At 36.4% G+C, this 17,623-nt stretch overlaps 2 protein-coding genes across 2 annotated transcripts in view; one reads left to right on the top strand and one right to left on the bottom strand.

The window, feature by feature from the left end:
• The first annotated feature begins 2,336 nt into the window (after window positions 1-2,336).
• Window positions 2,337-13,687, top strand: LOC135156077 (uncharacterized). Its single transcript, XM_064107201.1, has 9 exons — window positions 2,337-2,341; window positions 3,470-3,554; window positions 5,770-5,898; window positions 6,773-6,919; window positions 7,449-7,610; window positions 9,701-10,001; window positions 10,483-10,637; window positions 11,503-11,691; window positions 12,611-13,687. Exons 1-9 carry the CDS (start codon window positions 2,337-2,339, stop codon window positions 12,935-12,937), a joined length of 1,500 nt encoding a protein of 499 aa, XP_063963271.1. The 3' UTR covers window positions 12,938-13,687.
• LOC129272626 (transcription elongation regulator 1-like) overlaps window positions 13,462-17,623 on the bottom strand; it is a 33,866-nt gene continuing 29,704 nt past the window's right edge. Inside the window, exon 19 of the mRNA XM_064107200.1 lies at window positions 13,462-17,147. Coding sequence (XP_063963270.1) covers window positions 16,943-17,147 — 205 coding nt within the window. The 3' untranslated portion in view covers window positions 13,462-16,942. The remainder of the gene's footprint in view (window positions 17,148-17,623) is intronic.

Raw genomic sequence — 17,623 nt, 5'->3', positions numbered from 1 at the left:
TCGTATTTTGATTACTTTCCGCCCCTTTAGTTTATCATCATTCACGTCTGGATTATATTCAATTCGAAAGATTATGCAATAATCCCAATGCAATGTGGATTATAAGTAAGCCTTCTAATCTAACATCGCATCTTATTTCAATATTTTTATTATATATTTTTACTAGTTAGTATGCAATAATGTAATACCGAGAGAAATAAAATGTTTGTTTAACTGCTTTATTTACATCTAGGTTGCCGTTTAGACATGTACATCATAATTTTGTTTTCTCCGATGCGCTCTGGTTATGAAACGAACTTTCATGCACAGAAATCTTTCAATCTGAGATGAAACTGATTTATTCAATTTGGAATCGAATTTTGGGAATCATAAAGTATCGGCGGGTCTACTCAATTTGGTATAATTCATTATTTGGAGAAAAAAAAAGTCAAGCCCAAGATCAAAATTAAAAAAAACACATACAACCTTTGATGTTTTTTCCTGATATGTTTTCATGACAACTAGAAAGGCCCAAACCTGATGAATTTAACTATTTTACCAAAGGTTGTATTTTAAAATTAGTTCAGGTGGGTGTTTCATAAAGCTGTTCGTAAGTTAAGGGCGACGTTAAGAACGACTGGTGAACCTCCTACGCGCTAATTAATCACCAATGAATATTTAATGGTGAATTTAATTAACCACAAGAAATGATCACCAGTCGTTCTTAAAGCCGCTCTTACCTTAATAGTTAATAACAGCTTTATGAAACGGCCCCATGTTTTCACTTCATAAAGCACACTGCAATTTTAATGGTTACACTTCGTAATTCCGAAGGTTCGTAATTCCGAAAGTTCTTTATTCCGAAGGTTCGTAATTCCGAAACACGCAAATTGCCTATACCTCGATGTTCGTTAATCCGAAAACGTAAAAGGGTTCGTTAATCCGAACATTTGTGGCGTTATTCCGAAGGTTCGTTATTCCGAAGGTTCGATAAGCCGAAAACGAAATAAGGTTCGATGTTCCGATGGTTCGTTAATCCGAAAACGAAATAAGGTTCGTTGTTCCAAAGGTTCGTTAGTCCGAAAACGAAATAAGGTTAGTTAATCATTTAGTTTTCGGACTAACGAACCTTCGGAATTACGAACCTCATTTCTTTTTCGGATTAACGAACCTTCGGAATTACGAACCTCATTTCCTTTTCGGACTAACGAACCTTCGGAATTACGAACCTTCGGAAATACGAACCTTCGGAATAACGAACCTTCGGAATATCCGAACCTTCGGAATAACGAAGCTTCGGAATTACGAATGTATGCGGGATCTACAGTTATGCTCTTTAATACAATTTGATATATATTTATGTCATGAACATAAAAAATGTAGGATGGGGGATCGGGTGCCCGGACACTTTATATTTTTGAAGCCTTCTTTTTTGTCATTGGATTACACTACAAATACGAAATCAATAGTTGTAATCATCTTCTATTTTGTTCTCTATAATATTTCATGACATTTTGTACTAAAAATTGATAAAACTTTCCTTGTAAATTTTTCCAAATGACTTTCTAAAATTGATCGTCCGGACACACAACCTGTCCGGACACACAACAACTGGGTATACTCGCGTGGAACAGAAAACCTAACACCTATGTAAATGTTTGATTTAATAGGATGTACATTTCTGATTTCTCCGCCCTCTAAAACCAAAGTTCTATTGTGCAAAACAAAGTTTTAAAAGGAGTGCGAACAATAAAAAAAAAGATGTTACAAAAATATACTCAATTAAGGGAAGAAAATGATTAAAAAAAGAGGCTGATGTGACTTCAAAAAAAAAGAAAAAGAAAGAAAGATAGGTACGAGAAGCTACAGTAATGACAGTAATATTTATTCTCAGATCACCCCAACGGGTATTGGAGAACACAACAACAGTTGAAACATATTTACATTTGAATTTTAAACAACAACGCGAAACGGCATCCGAACCGCGAGGTCAAATTGATGACCTACATTGGGAATGACGTAATAATACGTCTTCATGCGTAAGAGCGCGAGCTAGACAGTCAGAGGCCCTTGAGTATTATGACGCGCAATGTTGATAAACACTGCACTGAGCGGGTCATTATGGTGACCTACATTTAGCAAAAAGTTCGCAACATTCCTTCGCGCATGTCAGATCGAGTGCGCTTAGATGCATTATGACGTCTGCCCATATCCCGTGTTAGTTATGTATGATTTAATCTGCCATGGTGATCTTGACAAAAAGCATGACCAGCGTAGCGGAGATTGACTACATTTTATTCTTCTTTTTCGACTTCTAAAGTATTTTTATAAGAAACACTAAGCATATTAAAATCAAGATGAGGTAAGACGACACAAATATTTCATATCTAATTAAAAAAAATAATTTCTTTATTTATCTCAATAGGACAAAGCATCATTTTTTTTCTTCCAAAATGAAGGAAAGATGAGGGGCATATTCACCCTTGCATCCAGATTAAAGAAAGAATGGATCTAGATCTAGGCCTACTCACTAAATGAATATCAATAGTCAGCACCATTGCATCAGCCATTATGATATTAATTGACAAACCTAATTCCGGTGCGATTGGTAATTGCTATCTAAACTTTCTTTATAGGCCTACGTTTATTATTATTATTATGCCTATAGGCCTAGGAGATCTAGGCCTAGGCCTTTTAGAGTTAGGCCTAGGTCTATTATTATAATTTTTTCCCCTATTTTTCATAGCCTGTTCACACTTACCGTATATGGAATATAAAAATGATCTAAAAAGAAGAATGGTGTCACAGGGGTTTGGGGAATAGCACCCATGATTTTCAAGTAGGCCTGGTGAAAACGAAACTGGGAAGGATGAAAACAAAAATTATATAAAGAGAGGCCTGTGTCGTTTTTAACTCTACAAGATCCCAATCAACTTCAGAGAGAGAGAAAGAGAAAAATCATCATAAAGTCGTTTTCCTCCGCTAGGACCAAAGTATACCCAGTTGTTGTGTGTCCGGACAGGTTGTGTGTCCGGACGATCAATTTTAGAAAGTCATTTGGAAAATTTACAAGCGAGGTTTCAATAATTTTTCGTACAAAATGTAAGGAAATATTATGGAGAACAAAATGGAAGATGATTACAACTATTGAATTCATATTTTTAGTGTAATCCAAAGACAAAAAAGAAGGCTTAAAAAATATAAAGTGTCCGGACACCCGATCCCCCATCCTACCCTATTCCACCCTTTATTACCTAGTCCTAGCCCCGTCCTAGCGTACGGAGACAACGTGAGTCGGCATCAGATACCATCCGCAGTTCCGTGAAAATTTGATATTCTTATTAACAGAAATTTCATGCGAAGAAAGTTGTCATAAAAAGACAAAATAGGGCGTTCATTAAAACTTGGAGTTTCTTTATATTCACATTAATCTTAACTATGGATTATTTATTATACAATCACAGTCTCGACATTTTCTTTCTTTATTCAGTCAAAACGCCGCAATCAGCAACCGTATCGCCAACATCAGAAGTGCCCAAGTTCAGGTGGAGGTATACAAATCAGAATACCAGTCTGTGAGTTGACCATGTTTGTTTTGGCTTAAAAAAAAATAATTTCTTCATGATTTACCTAGCAAAATGTTAACGACCCTCGTATTAAGTTAGGTAGGCAGGTAACATGTGCAGAGGAGGAATTGAACTGGAAAAGAGGGGGCGACAAAGAGGATGGGAAGGTTGTTGAAGAGAGAGGTACAGAGAGGGGGAAGGGGAGGGGGAGCGAGGGGGGGGGGAGCATGGATGAGAGAGCTAGCTCGGGTGAGAAGACAGAGCAGGGTCCCGTTTTCATAAAGAGTTACAACTGTTGTAACTTGCCATTATGACAACTACAAAGTTAACATTGATTTTGATTGGCTGCTGAGCTTACAACAGTTGCACCTCCCCACTGGGCAATTTGTTACCGATTACCAATTTTACCGGTTATTACCGGTAATATCACCCGGAAATTTGAGTAACACCAAATATTACCGTTATTACCATGTTATTACCGAAATTATAATTCCTGTTGATACCTGTTACTGTTATCACCCTGATGAAACCTACATTTACCTAGTTACAACAGGGTGATGAGGGGTAATAAGGGTAATGTTGAATGACTTTGATTGGTTATAACATTGCAAACTTTAGTAATAAGAGAAATCTTACAGCAATCCCAGCGAAATTTTCAAAGTCCAAAAAATTACTGTTATCACCCTGATGAAACCAACATTTTACCCAGTTACAAACAGGTTGATAAGGGGTAATGGGTAATGTTGAAACGCTTCCATTCCCAGACAGCAAAGTATCTGGATCACATACGGTTCTTATCTGGGATATCTGGGTCCCATATGGGCCCACATGGAACCCAGATGAAAACATATACTTGAACCCACATGGTGCCCAGATAGGACTCAGATGGAAACGAGACCTCCAACCCATGCGGAACCCATTAATATTGGGTAAATGGAGTAATATCAGATGGTAATATCAGGAAAATGCTGGGAATATTAGTTACTCATGAATATTCATTACTACAATAAATGGCCAAAATTTTAGCTAATATAGCTGTAATAATTAATGTGTTTATGTTTATGCAATTATTCCACCCAGAAAATTTTCAGAAAAATGTGTAGTTTATATATCATATTAGTCATAATCATGACATTAATTTTAGAAAAATGTTTTAGGGTTGAATAATTGTTAACCATAATTTGTCAAGTGTTGTAAACTCGCTCAATATATAGAAGTAAATGACAGGGTTTGGTGGATAGGTGTAGGATAGGATTAGGATTAGGATGTAGGATTTTAGGATAGGATAAGATGATATGGCTTAGAGTATGGAGATGCAAAAATGTGCTTCAATGACCCTAATGACACTAATTGTTTTTTTAATGAGCCGACATTAATTGGGTAATATTGGGTAAACAGAGTAATATGAGGTGGTGATATCATTAAAATGCTGGAAATATCGGTTACATCATACTGGGTAATATTGGGTAAATGGAGTAATATCGGGTCCGCGGGGGAAAGATTGGTCTACTATTTCCCCGTTACTACCCACTGGTGTTACCGTGGTAATAACTACGTTATTACCTGTTACAACCCGGGTAATATCGGGTAAAATGCCCAGTGGGTCTTTATGAAACGGGCCCCAGGTCATTAATATATTATGAAATAATACTATATTACGAGATATGATAAATAATAATGTAAGACCCCACAAAAATGTAATTTATTTCTGATGAAGGCGTATTCCTACAATAAATACTTGATAGGCAAAAAAGTATTCACTTACGGAATTTTATCATAGAAACCAAAAATGATATACAGGATTCAAAGTAATACTTAATATTTAAACATTCTCTATTGTGGGGAAGGAAGAAACGAGAAACGAGGAAGTTTTTGACTCAGAGTAAGGACGTGAATAGACGCCCCCCCCCCCAGCAATACAAGAACACTGCAGAGTGGAGGGTAAATATTAAATGACATGTATAGTATACCAAATAACAAGAACCTATCAAAAAAATTAAACAGGATGAGAACTAACATAATTATTAAGAAAGAAACAATAGTGCGGCGAGAAGAGGTAAACCTTGAAGGGGCAAAACAATGAACATTAAGTGAGGACACTAATTGATATAATAACACATGGAAATATGATATGAAGAGGAAAAGATTAACTTTATAATTCTATGTTAAAACAAAATCTTCTTTTAAATCATGACTTCTTCCTCATTTTTTTTTCGAATGACAGAAATATAAAGCATGGCCCTGGAAGCGCCCACGTGATGCCATTAGACCTACTGTTATCAGGGGTGTGTCTACCGTGTCTTACCCGGCTGACATGGTGTCATGTACCCATCGTGCTTTTGTTCCACACAAGGTAGTATAGGCCAATTCCTCATTTATTTTCATCTATCTTATTCATATACTGTACATATTCAATAATTATTTTGTTTATTCTTTCATTTGTTTAATATCTATTTCTTTAATAATGTGTTTCTTATATTTTCTTCATTCATTCATTCATTTGTTTGTTTATTTTTTATTTTATTTATTTATTTATTCATTATCTAAATTTGTTTATATATTAATTTATATGTTTAATGATTACTATTTATCATTCAATTATTTTTCTATTATTTTAATATATTCATGTTTATTTTTAATATTCATCTTTTATATATATTTCATTATTCTCTTTTTCTTGTTTATCTATTTTTTGTGTTGTTTGTTATTATATTGTTCAATCATTATTATTGCACATTGTATTGATTGATTATTGTCATTATAATTATTGACAATTGCTATTATGTTTTCATGAAAATAAGATAAAGTAGAATAAAAACATCTTTATCTGCATCATCTTCGTAAGATATGAACTCATTACAATATGAATAATAAGAATTAGGGCATAGTGATCATCTACTATGCCTTAATTTTACTAATAATAAGCCAAAGTTATCTATCTTGATATTTTAAAAGAGGGATACCGTTTTTTGTTGGATATCATATGAGGTAAAATGCAAGGGACCATTTTCATACACGCATAGTTTACCTTTAACACATGCAGTCTGACCCTGCCATTAAAACAAGGGTTTCGGGGTTCCACTTATAAAGGTAGATATGCTTTTCGAACTATTTTGGTATGGAATTTTGACTCTTTTTTTATAGTAATAACCGATCAAGATATGTTTTCCATTCATCTTGCAGCAGATTTTTAACCCCAAAGTATATATTTGTATTTCCATTAAAAGCCAAAGCGCATTCCTAAGAGTTACAAACCAACGCACGATGAGTTCTCGATACCTGACGTTCAGATGGATACAAACACAACATACAATGTGGAGTTTCATGAGAAATTAGCAAAGCCTCGTCCAACGTCCTTCAAGCCGGAAGAAAATGTAAGTGAAGTGTGAGAATTATCCATGAAACCATGGATGAGATTCTATGAATTGTTTGGTTGGTGTGGGCGACAGGCCTTCAAACCCAAATCTATTTAAGCCAAGAGAAAATTGGAAGAGACCATCATGGTTTAGTCCACATTAAAAAAAAAAGAATGGGACGCAGAAAGTGAGCAAATTTCTCAGGATGATTTAGACAATTAAAATATATATATAAAATCATAAAATTTATGCAAATGCCTAGAAAAAAATATTCCTACAAAACGATGTTCTCTTTTCATCCCCCACCCCACCCCTCGCATCGTACTCAGGAAACGTACTTGAGTACCACTTAGAAATTGCGATTAATAACAAATGCTGGATTTCTTTGACAAATGTTTTTATTTTGACGAATTAAACGGCATAATTTCCAGTAAATTATACATTTTGCCCTATAGGTCCTATAAGTGGCCCCCTCAAAATCTTTGTCTCATTGCGCAAATGTATTTCACTCTTGGATTATTTCTATGTTACTCCTATACTTTTGTAGGTCATAGATAACAAGCCTTTTAATGCAAAGACTGTCTACCAGGCTCACTTTAAAGAGTTTTCTCAGGAGGAGTTAGACGCTTGTAAGGTGGAGGCAAAGTTGCATCACGATAACCTGGGGAAGGGAGAGAAAGAGGTTTTCAATGCGCAGAGCACCGTTCAGGTACAGATATGATGTCGAGATGTTTCATTGTGGTGGTGGTTGTGGTAATTGTGATGGTGATTAGCGAGGATGTTGGTGATGGTGATGATGCTGCTGCTGATGATGATTGTGGTAATATTGATGGTAATTATAGCGATATCATGATGATCATCATGATGATGATGATCATGATCATGATGATGATGATGATGAAGATGATAAGGATGATGATGCTGGTGGTGATGATAATAGAGATAATAATGTTGAGGATGATGATGAAGAAGATAATAATGTTGAGGATGATGATGAAGAAGATGATGATGATAGAGATGATAATGTTAAGGAGATGATAAAGAAGATGATGATAGCGATGATAATGTTAAGGATGATGATGCTGGTGGTGATGATGATAATAGAGATGATAATGTTAAGGATGATGATAGAGATAATAATGTTAAGGATGATGATGAAGAAGATGATGATAGAGGTGATAATGTTAAGGAAACCGATGATGATGAAGAAGATGGTGATAAGGATGATGATGCTGGTGGTGATGATAATAGAGATAATAATGTTGAGGATGATGATGAAGAAGATGATAATGTTAAGGATGATGATGATGAGCATGAGAATGTTAAAGATGATGATGATGATGAAGATGATAATGTTAAGGATGATGATGATGAAGATGATAATGTTAAGGATGATGATGCTGGTAGTGATGATAATAGAGATAATAATGTTGAGGATGATGATGAAGAAGATGATGATGATAGAGATGAATATGTTAAAGATGATGATGATGAAGATGATAATGTTAAGGATGATGATGATGAGCATGAGAATGTTAAAGATGATGGTGATGAAGATGATAATGTTAAGGATGATGATGCTGGTGGTGATGATGATAATAGAGATGATAATGTTAAGGATGATGATAGAGATAATAATGTTAAGGATGATGATGAAGAAGATGATGATAGAGGTGATAATGTTAAGGAAACCGATGATGATGAAGAAGATGGTGATAAGGATGATGATGCTGGTGGTGATGATAATAGAGATAATAATGTTGAGGATGATGATGAAGAAGATGATAATGTTAAGGATGATGATGATGAGCATGAGAATGTTAAAGATGATGATGATGATGAAGATGATAATGTTAAGGATGATGATGATGAAGATGATAATGTTAAGGATGATGATGCTGGTAGTGATGATAATAGAGATAATAATGTTGAGGATGATGATGAAGAAGATGATAATGTTAAGGATGATGATGATGAGGATGAGAATGTTAAAGATGATGATGATGAAGATAATAATGTTAAGGATGATGATGACGAAGATGATGATGATAGAGATGATAATGTTAAGGATGATGATGATGAAGATGATAATTATAAGGATGATGATGCTGGTGGTGATGATAATAGAGATAATAATGTTGAGGATGATGATGAAGAAGATGATGATGATAGAGATGAATATGTTAAAGATGATGATGATGAAGATGATAATGTTAAGGATGATGATGATGAGCATGAGAATGTTAAAGATGATGGTGATGAAGATGATAATGTTAAGGATGATGATGCTGGTGGTGATGATAATAGAGATGATAATGTTAAGGATGATGATGAAGAAGATGATGATGATAGAGATGATAATGTTAATGATGATGATGATGAAGATGATAATGATAAGGGTGATGATGATGCTGGTGATGATGATATAGATGATGTTAAGGATGATGATGACAGAGATGAAAATGATGATGATGATGAAGATGATAATGTTAAGGGTGGTGATGCTGGTAATGATGATAATATAGATGGTCCTCGTGTTGAAAATGATGAGGAGCATATGTGTAATGCTCAAGATAATGAGGATGCCAGTCGTGCCGGGAAGCTTAGAGCAGACAAAAGACTGGAGGGACAATTATTTTGTTTTAGCCTTAACCATTGCTTGCCCCTGCAAATTAGTTTCTCTGATTAGAACTCTCCATGGCCATTTGACCCGAATAATGATGTTAAAGGACGTGCTTCTTTTATTGTCTAAATTGTCACTAAAAAAAAAAATCCACATTTTCTCTTCACCATTTTCAGGATTCCTTCCGACCGCCCGGTAAAGTTCCTCCAGCCCCTTCTCTTAAACCGACGGAGAACGCGCACATCGACCCCTCCAAACCATTCCAGGACGAAACCACCCACCGCGCCGAATTTACCCCGAAGAGCATCCCTCTCAAATCCCAACCCCGCCACACCCCGACCCCGCCACCAGCCAAGGCTAACAAACCTAAGCGGGAGAAATCTCGATTCATGACGGTGTTCAAGAGGGACTATGTCAAGCATAACACCACTTATACTGACCATAGCTACAAGCCAAAACAAGCCTACAGGCGAAATCGTAAGTAAATAACACGACACTTACACCATGCAGGTCCTGAACTAAAATAAAACTATGAAATGTAGTAAAAAACAGTTAGAAGAACAATATTTGGATGCTTTTCTGTAACACTTTTGAAGTATCTAAACTCTCCCTTTTCTTCACCAGTTCTCTCCTTCCTCCCCCACTTCACTTTATTCTTCAAGGGGTCATCAACTTTGGTATTGGAAGCGTAATACATGTATTCAGATTGCCTTTTCCTCCGATTCCCTCCAATAATGAGTTTTACAAAAATATTTAAATCACACAAACAATTAACACTGGAATATTCATCCAACTTCATTATAGGTAGATGTATGTTGTTCCGAGGTAAAAAAAAAATCAACTCAACACCAACATCGAAATATCCATTTCCCAATTCGAAATCATTATCCAAATGTCATCCTGGTGTCTTCCATGGCCACGCCGATTTTTATTTTTCACATGTTTCCTCCAATCACAGCATCCAAGTTTGATGGAAGGACAACCCACCGCATGTCATACCAGCCAATCCCGTTCGTTTCCATGACACCCCGCCCAGCCTGGGCCAATCGTGATAAGGCTGTGGTCCTTTCCAAGGCTCAAAGAGCTAAGCTCGAACTACTCACTTGTTATCAGGTGAGTTTCGAATAGTTAGGCAGGGGGTGGGGGTTGATAGGTGGATGTGGGTATATTGATATTGAGAGGGGGAGGGGGTGAGGTGAAGATAAGAGGGGTTGTTGAGGGAGGGAGACAGATATACATGTATACAGACAGAGAAAGAAAGGAGAGGGGGAGGGGGTAGAAAAAGAGAGAATGTAATTTTTCACAAACTTTGTATAATGAAATCTAAGGTAGATGTCAACATAGTAATGTAATTCATATTCCTTTCAATGGAGTAGAAATACAAGGATTTTTTATTTTTATTTATTTTTATTATATATATATATATTTTTTTTTTTTTTGGGGGGGGGATATTTTGTCAAAATACAATGTCTATTGCTTAGGTACATTTCTAGAAAAGACAACAGAAACTTTCGTTTTCTCCTTGAACATGATGAGATTGGAAGTAAATTCAATATCCAATAAAGAAAGTATAATAGTAGTAAATAGAACAGAGACAGGATTAGGACACTGATATTAAGCCACTGCAAATGATACATTTAGAAAGAAAATAATTTTTAAATGCATTTATCTATAATGTTTCTTCAATATACTACAATGAAAATTATTCCTATCATTCATTCTTTATCATCTATTTATTCATTCATTTTTTTAATTATTATATCATTCGTGCATTTTGAATTCAAAATTGTATCTAAATTTATTGACTTCTTCAACTCATCTACCCCCCCCCCCCACATTTTCTATGTTTTACTTACTTTACTTCTGACTTCTTTATAATGCTATTCATACAATCTGTTTTTGTTGATGATACTTGTAAATGATCCAGTGATGACATATGCACCACTCTTTCATCTTTTTATTCCGTTGCCAATTTCAGGATTCCTATCGGGACCCAAGTCGTATCATCCCGATGGAGAAATGCCGGGGGGTCACGTACAAGGTCTCCAACAACCTGGATGGATCGGGTGCGGGAGCAGGGGACAAAAGGGCGCCCATGGAGGATACAACGTCATACAAGACGAGTTACATACCATGGGGGAAGGCTAAGAGGGCAGAGTCATTCAAAGTAAGGGCACCTGGACCCCGTCTTACAAAGAGTTGCGATTGATCCAATCAACCACAACTATGGAAAACCAGCAACGCCAACATCTAAAATGCTTGTTTATTCAAGTTATTTTCTAGATATGATGTACATTCATACATTCATCATCTTCTTGACATTTAAGTGCGCTTCTCTTTGTTCACAAATTACATTGTGTAAATTTTCTGAAGAAAAAAATTATGACATTGATGGATTTCCATATAGTTGAGGTTGATTGGATCGATCATAACTCTTTGTAAAATGGGGACCCTGGTATGAATTTGTGAAAGGTGTAATGGAATAATACTTCAGGAGTCACTGTTTTGATATACAGCTAGGAACGATACGGGTTACATAATCAATGAGCCCATTAAAGCAAATACAAAACCAGCAGACCGACGTAATAGCACTACCTCAAGTCCTTAACTGATCATATCTGGCCAGGTTCCTACCCATAATGCAACACTCTTAGCAGAGTAGTCTAGTAATACACACCCACCTGAATGATAATACACTAGTTCGTTACTTGATGCATTCACACTGCAACAATTATGTTACGTACCAAGTAGCTACATGTAAACATGTACTATGTACTTTTCTTCTCAAAAACATTTTAGTTTCTTTAAAGAAATAAAACTGTAGGCTAATCATTGTTGGTGAGTTTGCTCCCCCTTTAAAGGCCACTTGCTTATTTTTGTGGCTTTCTGCCAATTGGAACTTGCAAGATTGTATAACACAAAATAATAATGAAAAACAATATTCTATTTTTGTAAATCACTTGATATATTTGCACAAAAAAAATTAAATATCAGACACATGTATATGTACATTGGAAAGATTTGAGAATACGACGCAATATTACCATAGTATGCATTTTTAAATGAGTTCATTCTTCTCATTGCAGTTGCAGCAGCCCTATATGATACCCACTGCTCCCTTCCTGGGAAAGTCCACTACCGGCACCCATTACATGGGTATCCCAGCACCCCCGGCCAAATCCTGCAAGCCCCCTACCAGACCCCGCTCTGGTCCGGGTAAAATGAGCAGCTTGACCACGTACAGGGCCACGTTCGGCCGGCGTGCAGCCAGCTGCCCCCCACCACGAGAAGCTGAAGTTTCGGCCTCGGCGTCGCAGGTCTCGAGGGCGGAGAGGACGATCAAGCCCCCAGCCGTGCCGCCCAACACAGCCACCAATAATACACCGGCTGCGTCCATCTCTAATCACATCTAATGTCTAAGATTAATTCAAGATTTAATGAATTCTGACACCATGGGGGGTTGACAAATTTTATCTGCATGGGTAGCAATAGCATTAGTATAGTTTAATGAAATGAACATTAATCGTTAATGATTATGAGAGCTTAATATTTGAGGGATAGCTAACAATGGTGTCAGACAGCATTGAGACTGAAGTTTGACGAGGCATATCATCAAATGTTTTTGATCAGCGAATTGATTTGACATTTCTAGGATTATCTTGATTGAAAATGAAAAATCTGGGATAATGAATCTAATGCAATGACAGCTGTAAGAAATCATCAGCATTAATGGCAATATTAATATTATGGTGCTACATATGACGAGCAATGAAATATTTTCATACTCAAGAATCATGATTAAAAAATTGCTTTTAAACCATTCATACCTCTATCACTGACATCTGAATTGACCATGTATTAAAAAAAGAAAGTCACTTTTACTTACTCTTGCTCAGCATAAAATCAGTGTACTGGAAGAAGACAAAATAATATAGCATTCCATGGAAAATATCCTTAATTTTATTCCATCAAAACACACAACAAAATAGTACAACATTGACTGAGAGTGAAGTTCATTTGAATCTAAAGATCTATGAACTTTACATAATGTTAAACAGTATCTTACTTTTTACTCACATACAGTATGTAATAAAATATGTCTTGAAGCCTGATCATGTATGGAACAATGAGAGTGACATTAAAAAATAAAATTTAAAAACAAATCATGTGTGAATATTATAGTGATTTCAGCAGTGTGAGAATAGAGAGTTTTGAGTAGCTAAGCATGGTAGTGTCCCAACATCAATCGCCTTTTAGCAGCTATAGGGCCAGTGCAGGATTTCACATTGGCTCTCATAGGCCCCTGTAACCCGAAGGTTTGCGATGGATTGTAAACGTGAAAGGACAATTCCGACTGGTTCCTTGTCAGTGTTTTGACCAAAACGTGCATGCCAAACCGATCCTGATTGGCCACTGTTATTAAGGGATCGATCAAGAATGGCAAAGGTGCCGAGTGAGTAAGAGTTGAGTTGAATAGTGGCTTAGACAACTAAAAAGGTGCCATAGGTACTTATAGATATCTACCAGTTATTTCTAAATTAGAATAGATTAAATTCATCAGCTATATTTCCAACATACATGAAAAAGACAGAAGATTGGCAAAGTGATACTTGTTGAATTAGCCAAATTATTCCCCCCTAGCTACCTCAATTAAGAATTAGATCAATTATACTCAATCAAGAATACTAAAATTACTAGCCTAACTCCTATAAGCCAGGGGGGGGGGGTGGGAGTGTACTGCCCCCTCCACATTTCATGCAATGTTCTAGTATATCAAGAATATCTAGCGCAATGTTTCAACATTTTCTGCTCCAAATCTAAAGATCATCTGCGACTGAATTCACTAAACAAGGCATTTACATTATGCATTAAATTCATACCAAGGGGAACAATTGCAATGATTCCGTCCACTCCTAACTTTTCTCACCATTACACAGTATAATCATTATTTGGGTTAACAATAAAGAGGTGGACAGGCCCAATTCAAAGAAAATATCCTACTATTGAATGTCCGTTTTGTGAACCAGGGGAGCGTTTCATGAAAGGACTTGTCGGACGTTTTATCAGACACTTACCATAGTAGCAGTGCCTCTCAGCCAATCAGAATCAAGGAAAGATGTCAGGTCTGACGACATGTAGGACAAAAATGTTGATGAAACGCTCCCCCGGTATATTTTTCATAAAAGCTGTTTGTAAGTGACATTTTACAAATGACTGGTGATCCTTTCTTAGGCTCTAGTATATCATTTACGAGAAAGGATCACAAGTCATTAACTTATGGCATCTTTATGAAAGAACCACCAGTTATGGGAATGATTGTGCAGTAAGGATACAATGTAACTAGAATGATTCTTTCAATTTCGTAGTATTGCTGTCATACAGGTTTTTCTGACAACATAATTCATACAAACAAAAAGAGTAAGTAATAATTAAAATGCCAGTAATTTAGATGTATTCAAGAGCTGTAAAATGCTGAACTGAACATCCTATATTGCATTTGTATATTTGTGATTTAACTTAAAATATTCAATTACTTGTAGTAAAAGTACTAGTAGTAATAGTATAGATAAAACATTCATAATTTAATTGACATGGAGAGGATAGAATTACATTTCACTCATCAGTTTGTGAATTTTGATTTGTTTAAACAAATACCTCATACAGTCAACAAATTGGTATCATAAGTTTGTAATAAAATGAAGCGTTTTATTCTCTTCATAATTATGATTCACATAAAAAAACCTCTTTTTCAAAAATTTTCATTGGAATTAATCAGTGTCAATAATGAGAGTATAGACATAATGTACATTTCATTAGCATTAATGGAAAGCTGAAATCACAAATAATAATTCTGCACTTTAAAACATTTGCAACAAATGGAGAGAGAATAATTCACAAATTGCAATTACATGACTTCATAAATACGACAAAATTAACAGACTTGGTAAACAGCCATGTATGATGAAAATTGATATTTTTTGGGGTGAACTGATTAACTTAAAGCTAAAATCAATTTGAAAAGTTCTAAACCTGTAAAAGAAATGACTGAAATCAGGTACAGATCAAGGGAAGGAGGGGGGGGGGGGGTGATTGAAGCATGTAACCCCCCCCCCCCCCTTTCTATAGACTTTGTTTTTTGCAAGTCAGAAACTCTTGTTCCCCCTTCTGATATATTCTTGATTCGCCCCTGGTTGTGAAAATTGAAAGAAACTACAATAACTCAAAAAAGTCAAAGTTGCTTGCGATCACAGTTACAGTGTATGTACAGCTCAAAATTCTCGTTGTTCAGCTGCAGAAATGCTCAATTTTTCTTCAAACCAATATTTTTACTCTGTATAACATTGAACTCTGCAATTCCCCTAGGCTACCCAAACAGAGCACCAAGATTCAGTAGTCAACAGTTAAATAAGCATTCATGGGCAACTTCATAGTCTAATGAGCATAAGCTGAAAAAGAGGTTATGTACAAATGAATTCTTATACAACAACATCCAAAGGCTTTGTTTATAACTTCACAATTAATTGGATTCATTCAGACTCTGAACTTGAACTCTGTGGATACACTGTATTACACTGAATAATCACTTTATATATGCACGAACTTCCCACAACTTCATAAGAGCATTCTGTTTATTGCGATCCCATCATCTTACACACATGAAACGTGACGTGCAATTACAACATAACAGCACAAAACTGGATAGAATTGGACAGACCATAACTGGTATTCTGAAAATTATTCAATCTGTTATCGTATTTTATTGTCAGAGATGACAGAAATGAGACTCACCCGTGGCTTAACATCGCACACTTTTGTCTTACGACCAGGTCCAAGGACACACTGCCACCAATCTCAACAGTGCCTTCAAATTTCATTAAGATATTTACAATAAGGAAGATGAGACAAAAGATCGAGAAATATTCAGAATACCGGCCCATGCGCCTGATTGCGGAACCCTCATCGTCGTTTCCAATACCTTTCTACACGGAATTCGAGGAAAAATCTTCCATTCTTGGATGCATAAGGCATCATCATCAGCCTCAATCACACATGATGACCTCATTCAGACAAACAAAAGTGATACATTCCTATTCGGAAAGCATTTCCTCAAGGTAGAATCGGCAACATTCTTAATAGTCTCATCAAAATGCAAGCCCGTTGGTCTTGCAGGCTAGGGGAACGCTTCATCCACACCCGTCCTTGGAACCAAGTCCGGTCCTTATCAGGCAGTAAACTTTGTGTCTTCCACTGTGATGGGCGGGGCTCAGCTCATTTTACATGGAAACTTCAAAGGTGTCCGTGGACTAGTAGTACCCATTGTGCAGTCAATCTAAGTAGCTGTAATCAAAGTGTAGACGTTCTTAATACTGTCCTTTCAGGATCTGATGAAGCAAGGTCCGCTCCACCGAGCTGGATCCTCATTTCATTATGGATCTCCTGGATGGTTCCGAGGCCGTTGGGGGCGGGGGAGGTCCGCTCCGTGCCACCTGTTCTATGTATTCCATCAGCATGTCCTTCCTCTCGTTGGGAACGCAGTCCAGGATGAGGTAACGCTTGTCCTTCTGCAGGACCTTCTCTATGTCCTCAAAGTGCTGCTTGGACTCCTCGATCATCTTCTTGGACCTGGACATTATTTCAAAAGAACAATAAATATAAGAAATCGAATGGTTTAATCACATGACTTCAAAATGTGAAGCAACAAACAATACACCAAGGCCCCTTCTTACAAGGAGTTACGATTGATCCAATCAATCATAACTCTATGGAGATCTATCAGTGTCATAATTCTTTTTACTAGAAATTTGCAATATGCCCTTTGTAAGCAAAGAGAAACACAGTGAATTTTCAAGAAAACAATGAATGCATGAATATACATCATAGTTAGAAAATATTCTGAACAAACATGCTTTTTAGATGTTGATGTTGCTGGCCGTCCACAGTTGTGATTGATCGAATCAATCGCAACTCTTTGTAAGACAGGGGCCTGATGTTGTATACCCCTTTTCAATTTCTCCCCTAGTATGCATTAATCCAGTGCGTCCTGTGCTATGAATTTGGTCCAATTGCAGTCTACCAAACAAGAAATTGGTTAACATCCA

The sequence above is a fragment of the Lytechinus pictus genome, chromosome 12 (assembly GCF_037042905.1).
Source record: "Lytechinus pictus isolate F3 Inbred chromosome 12, Lp3.0, whole genome shotgun sequence".
NCBI classification, from domain to species: Eukaryota; Metazoa; Echinodermata; class Echinoidea; order Temnopleuroida; family Toxopneustidae; genus Lytechinus; species Lytechinus pictus.
This window is presented reverse-complemented; position numbering and strand designations above follow the sequence as displayed.

What these genes read in the sequence shown, in the direction of transcription:
- LOC135156077 (XM_064107201.1), top strand. An exon ending in ACAAATCAGAATACCAGTCT is followed by an intron (nt 3,555 to 5,769) that starts GTGAGTTGACCA and finishes TTCGAATGACAG; the next exon opens with AAATATAAAGCATGGCCCTG. An exon ending in AACTACTCACTTGTTATCAG is followed by an intron (nt 10,638 to 11,502) that starts GTGAGTTTCGAA and finishes TGCCAATTTCAG; the next exon opens with GATTCCTATCGGGACCCAAG.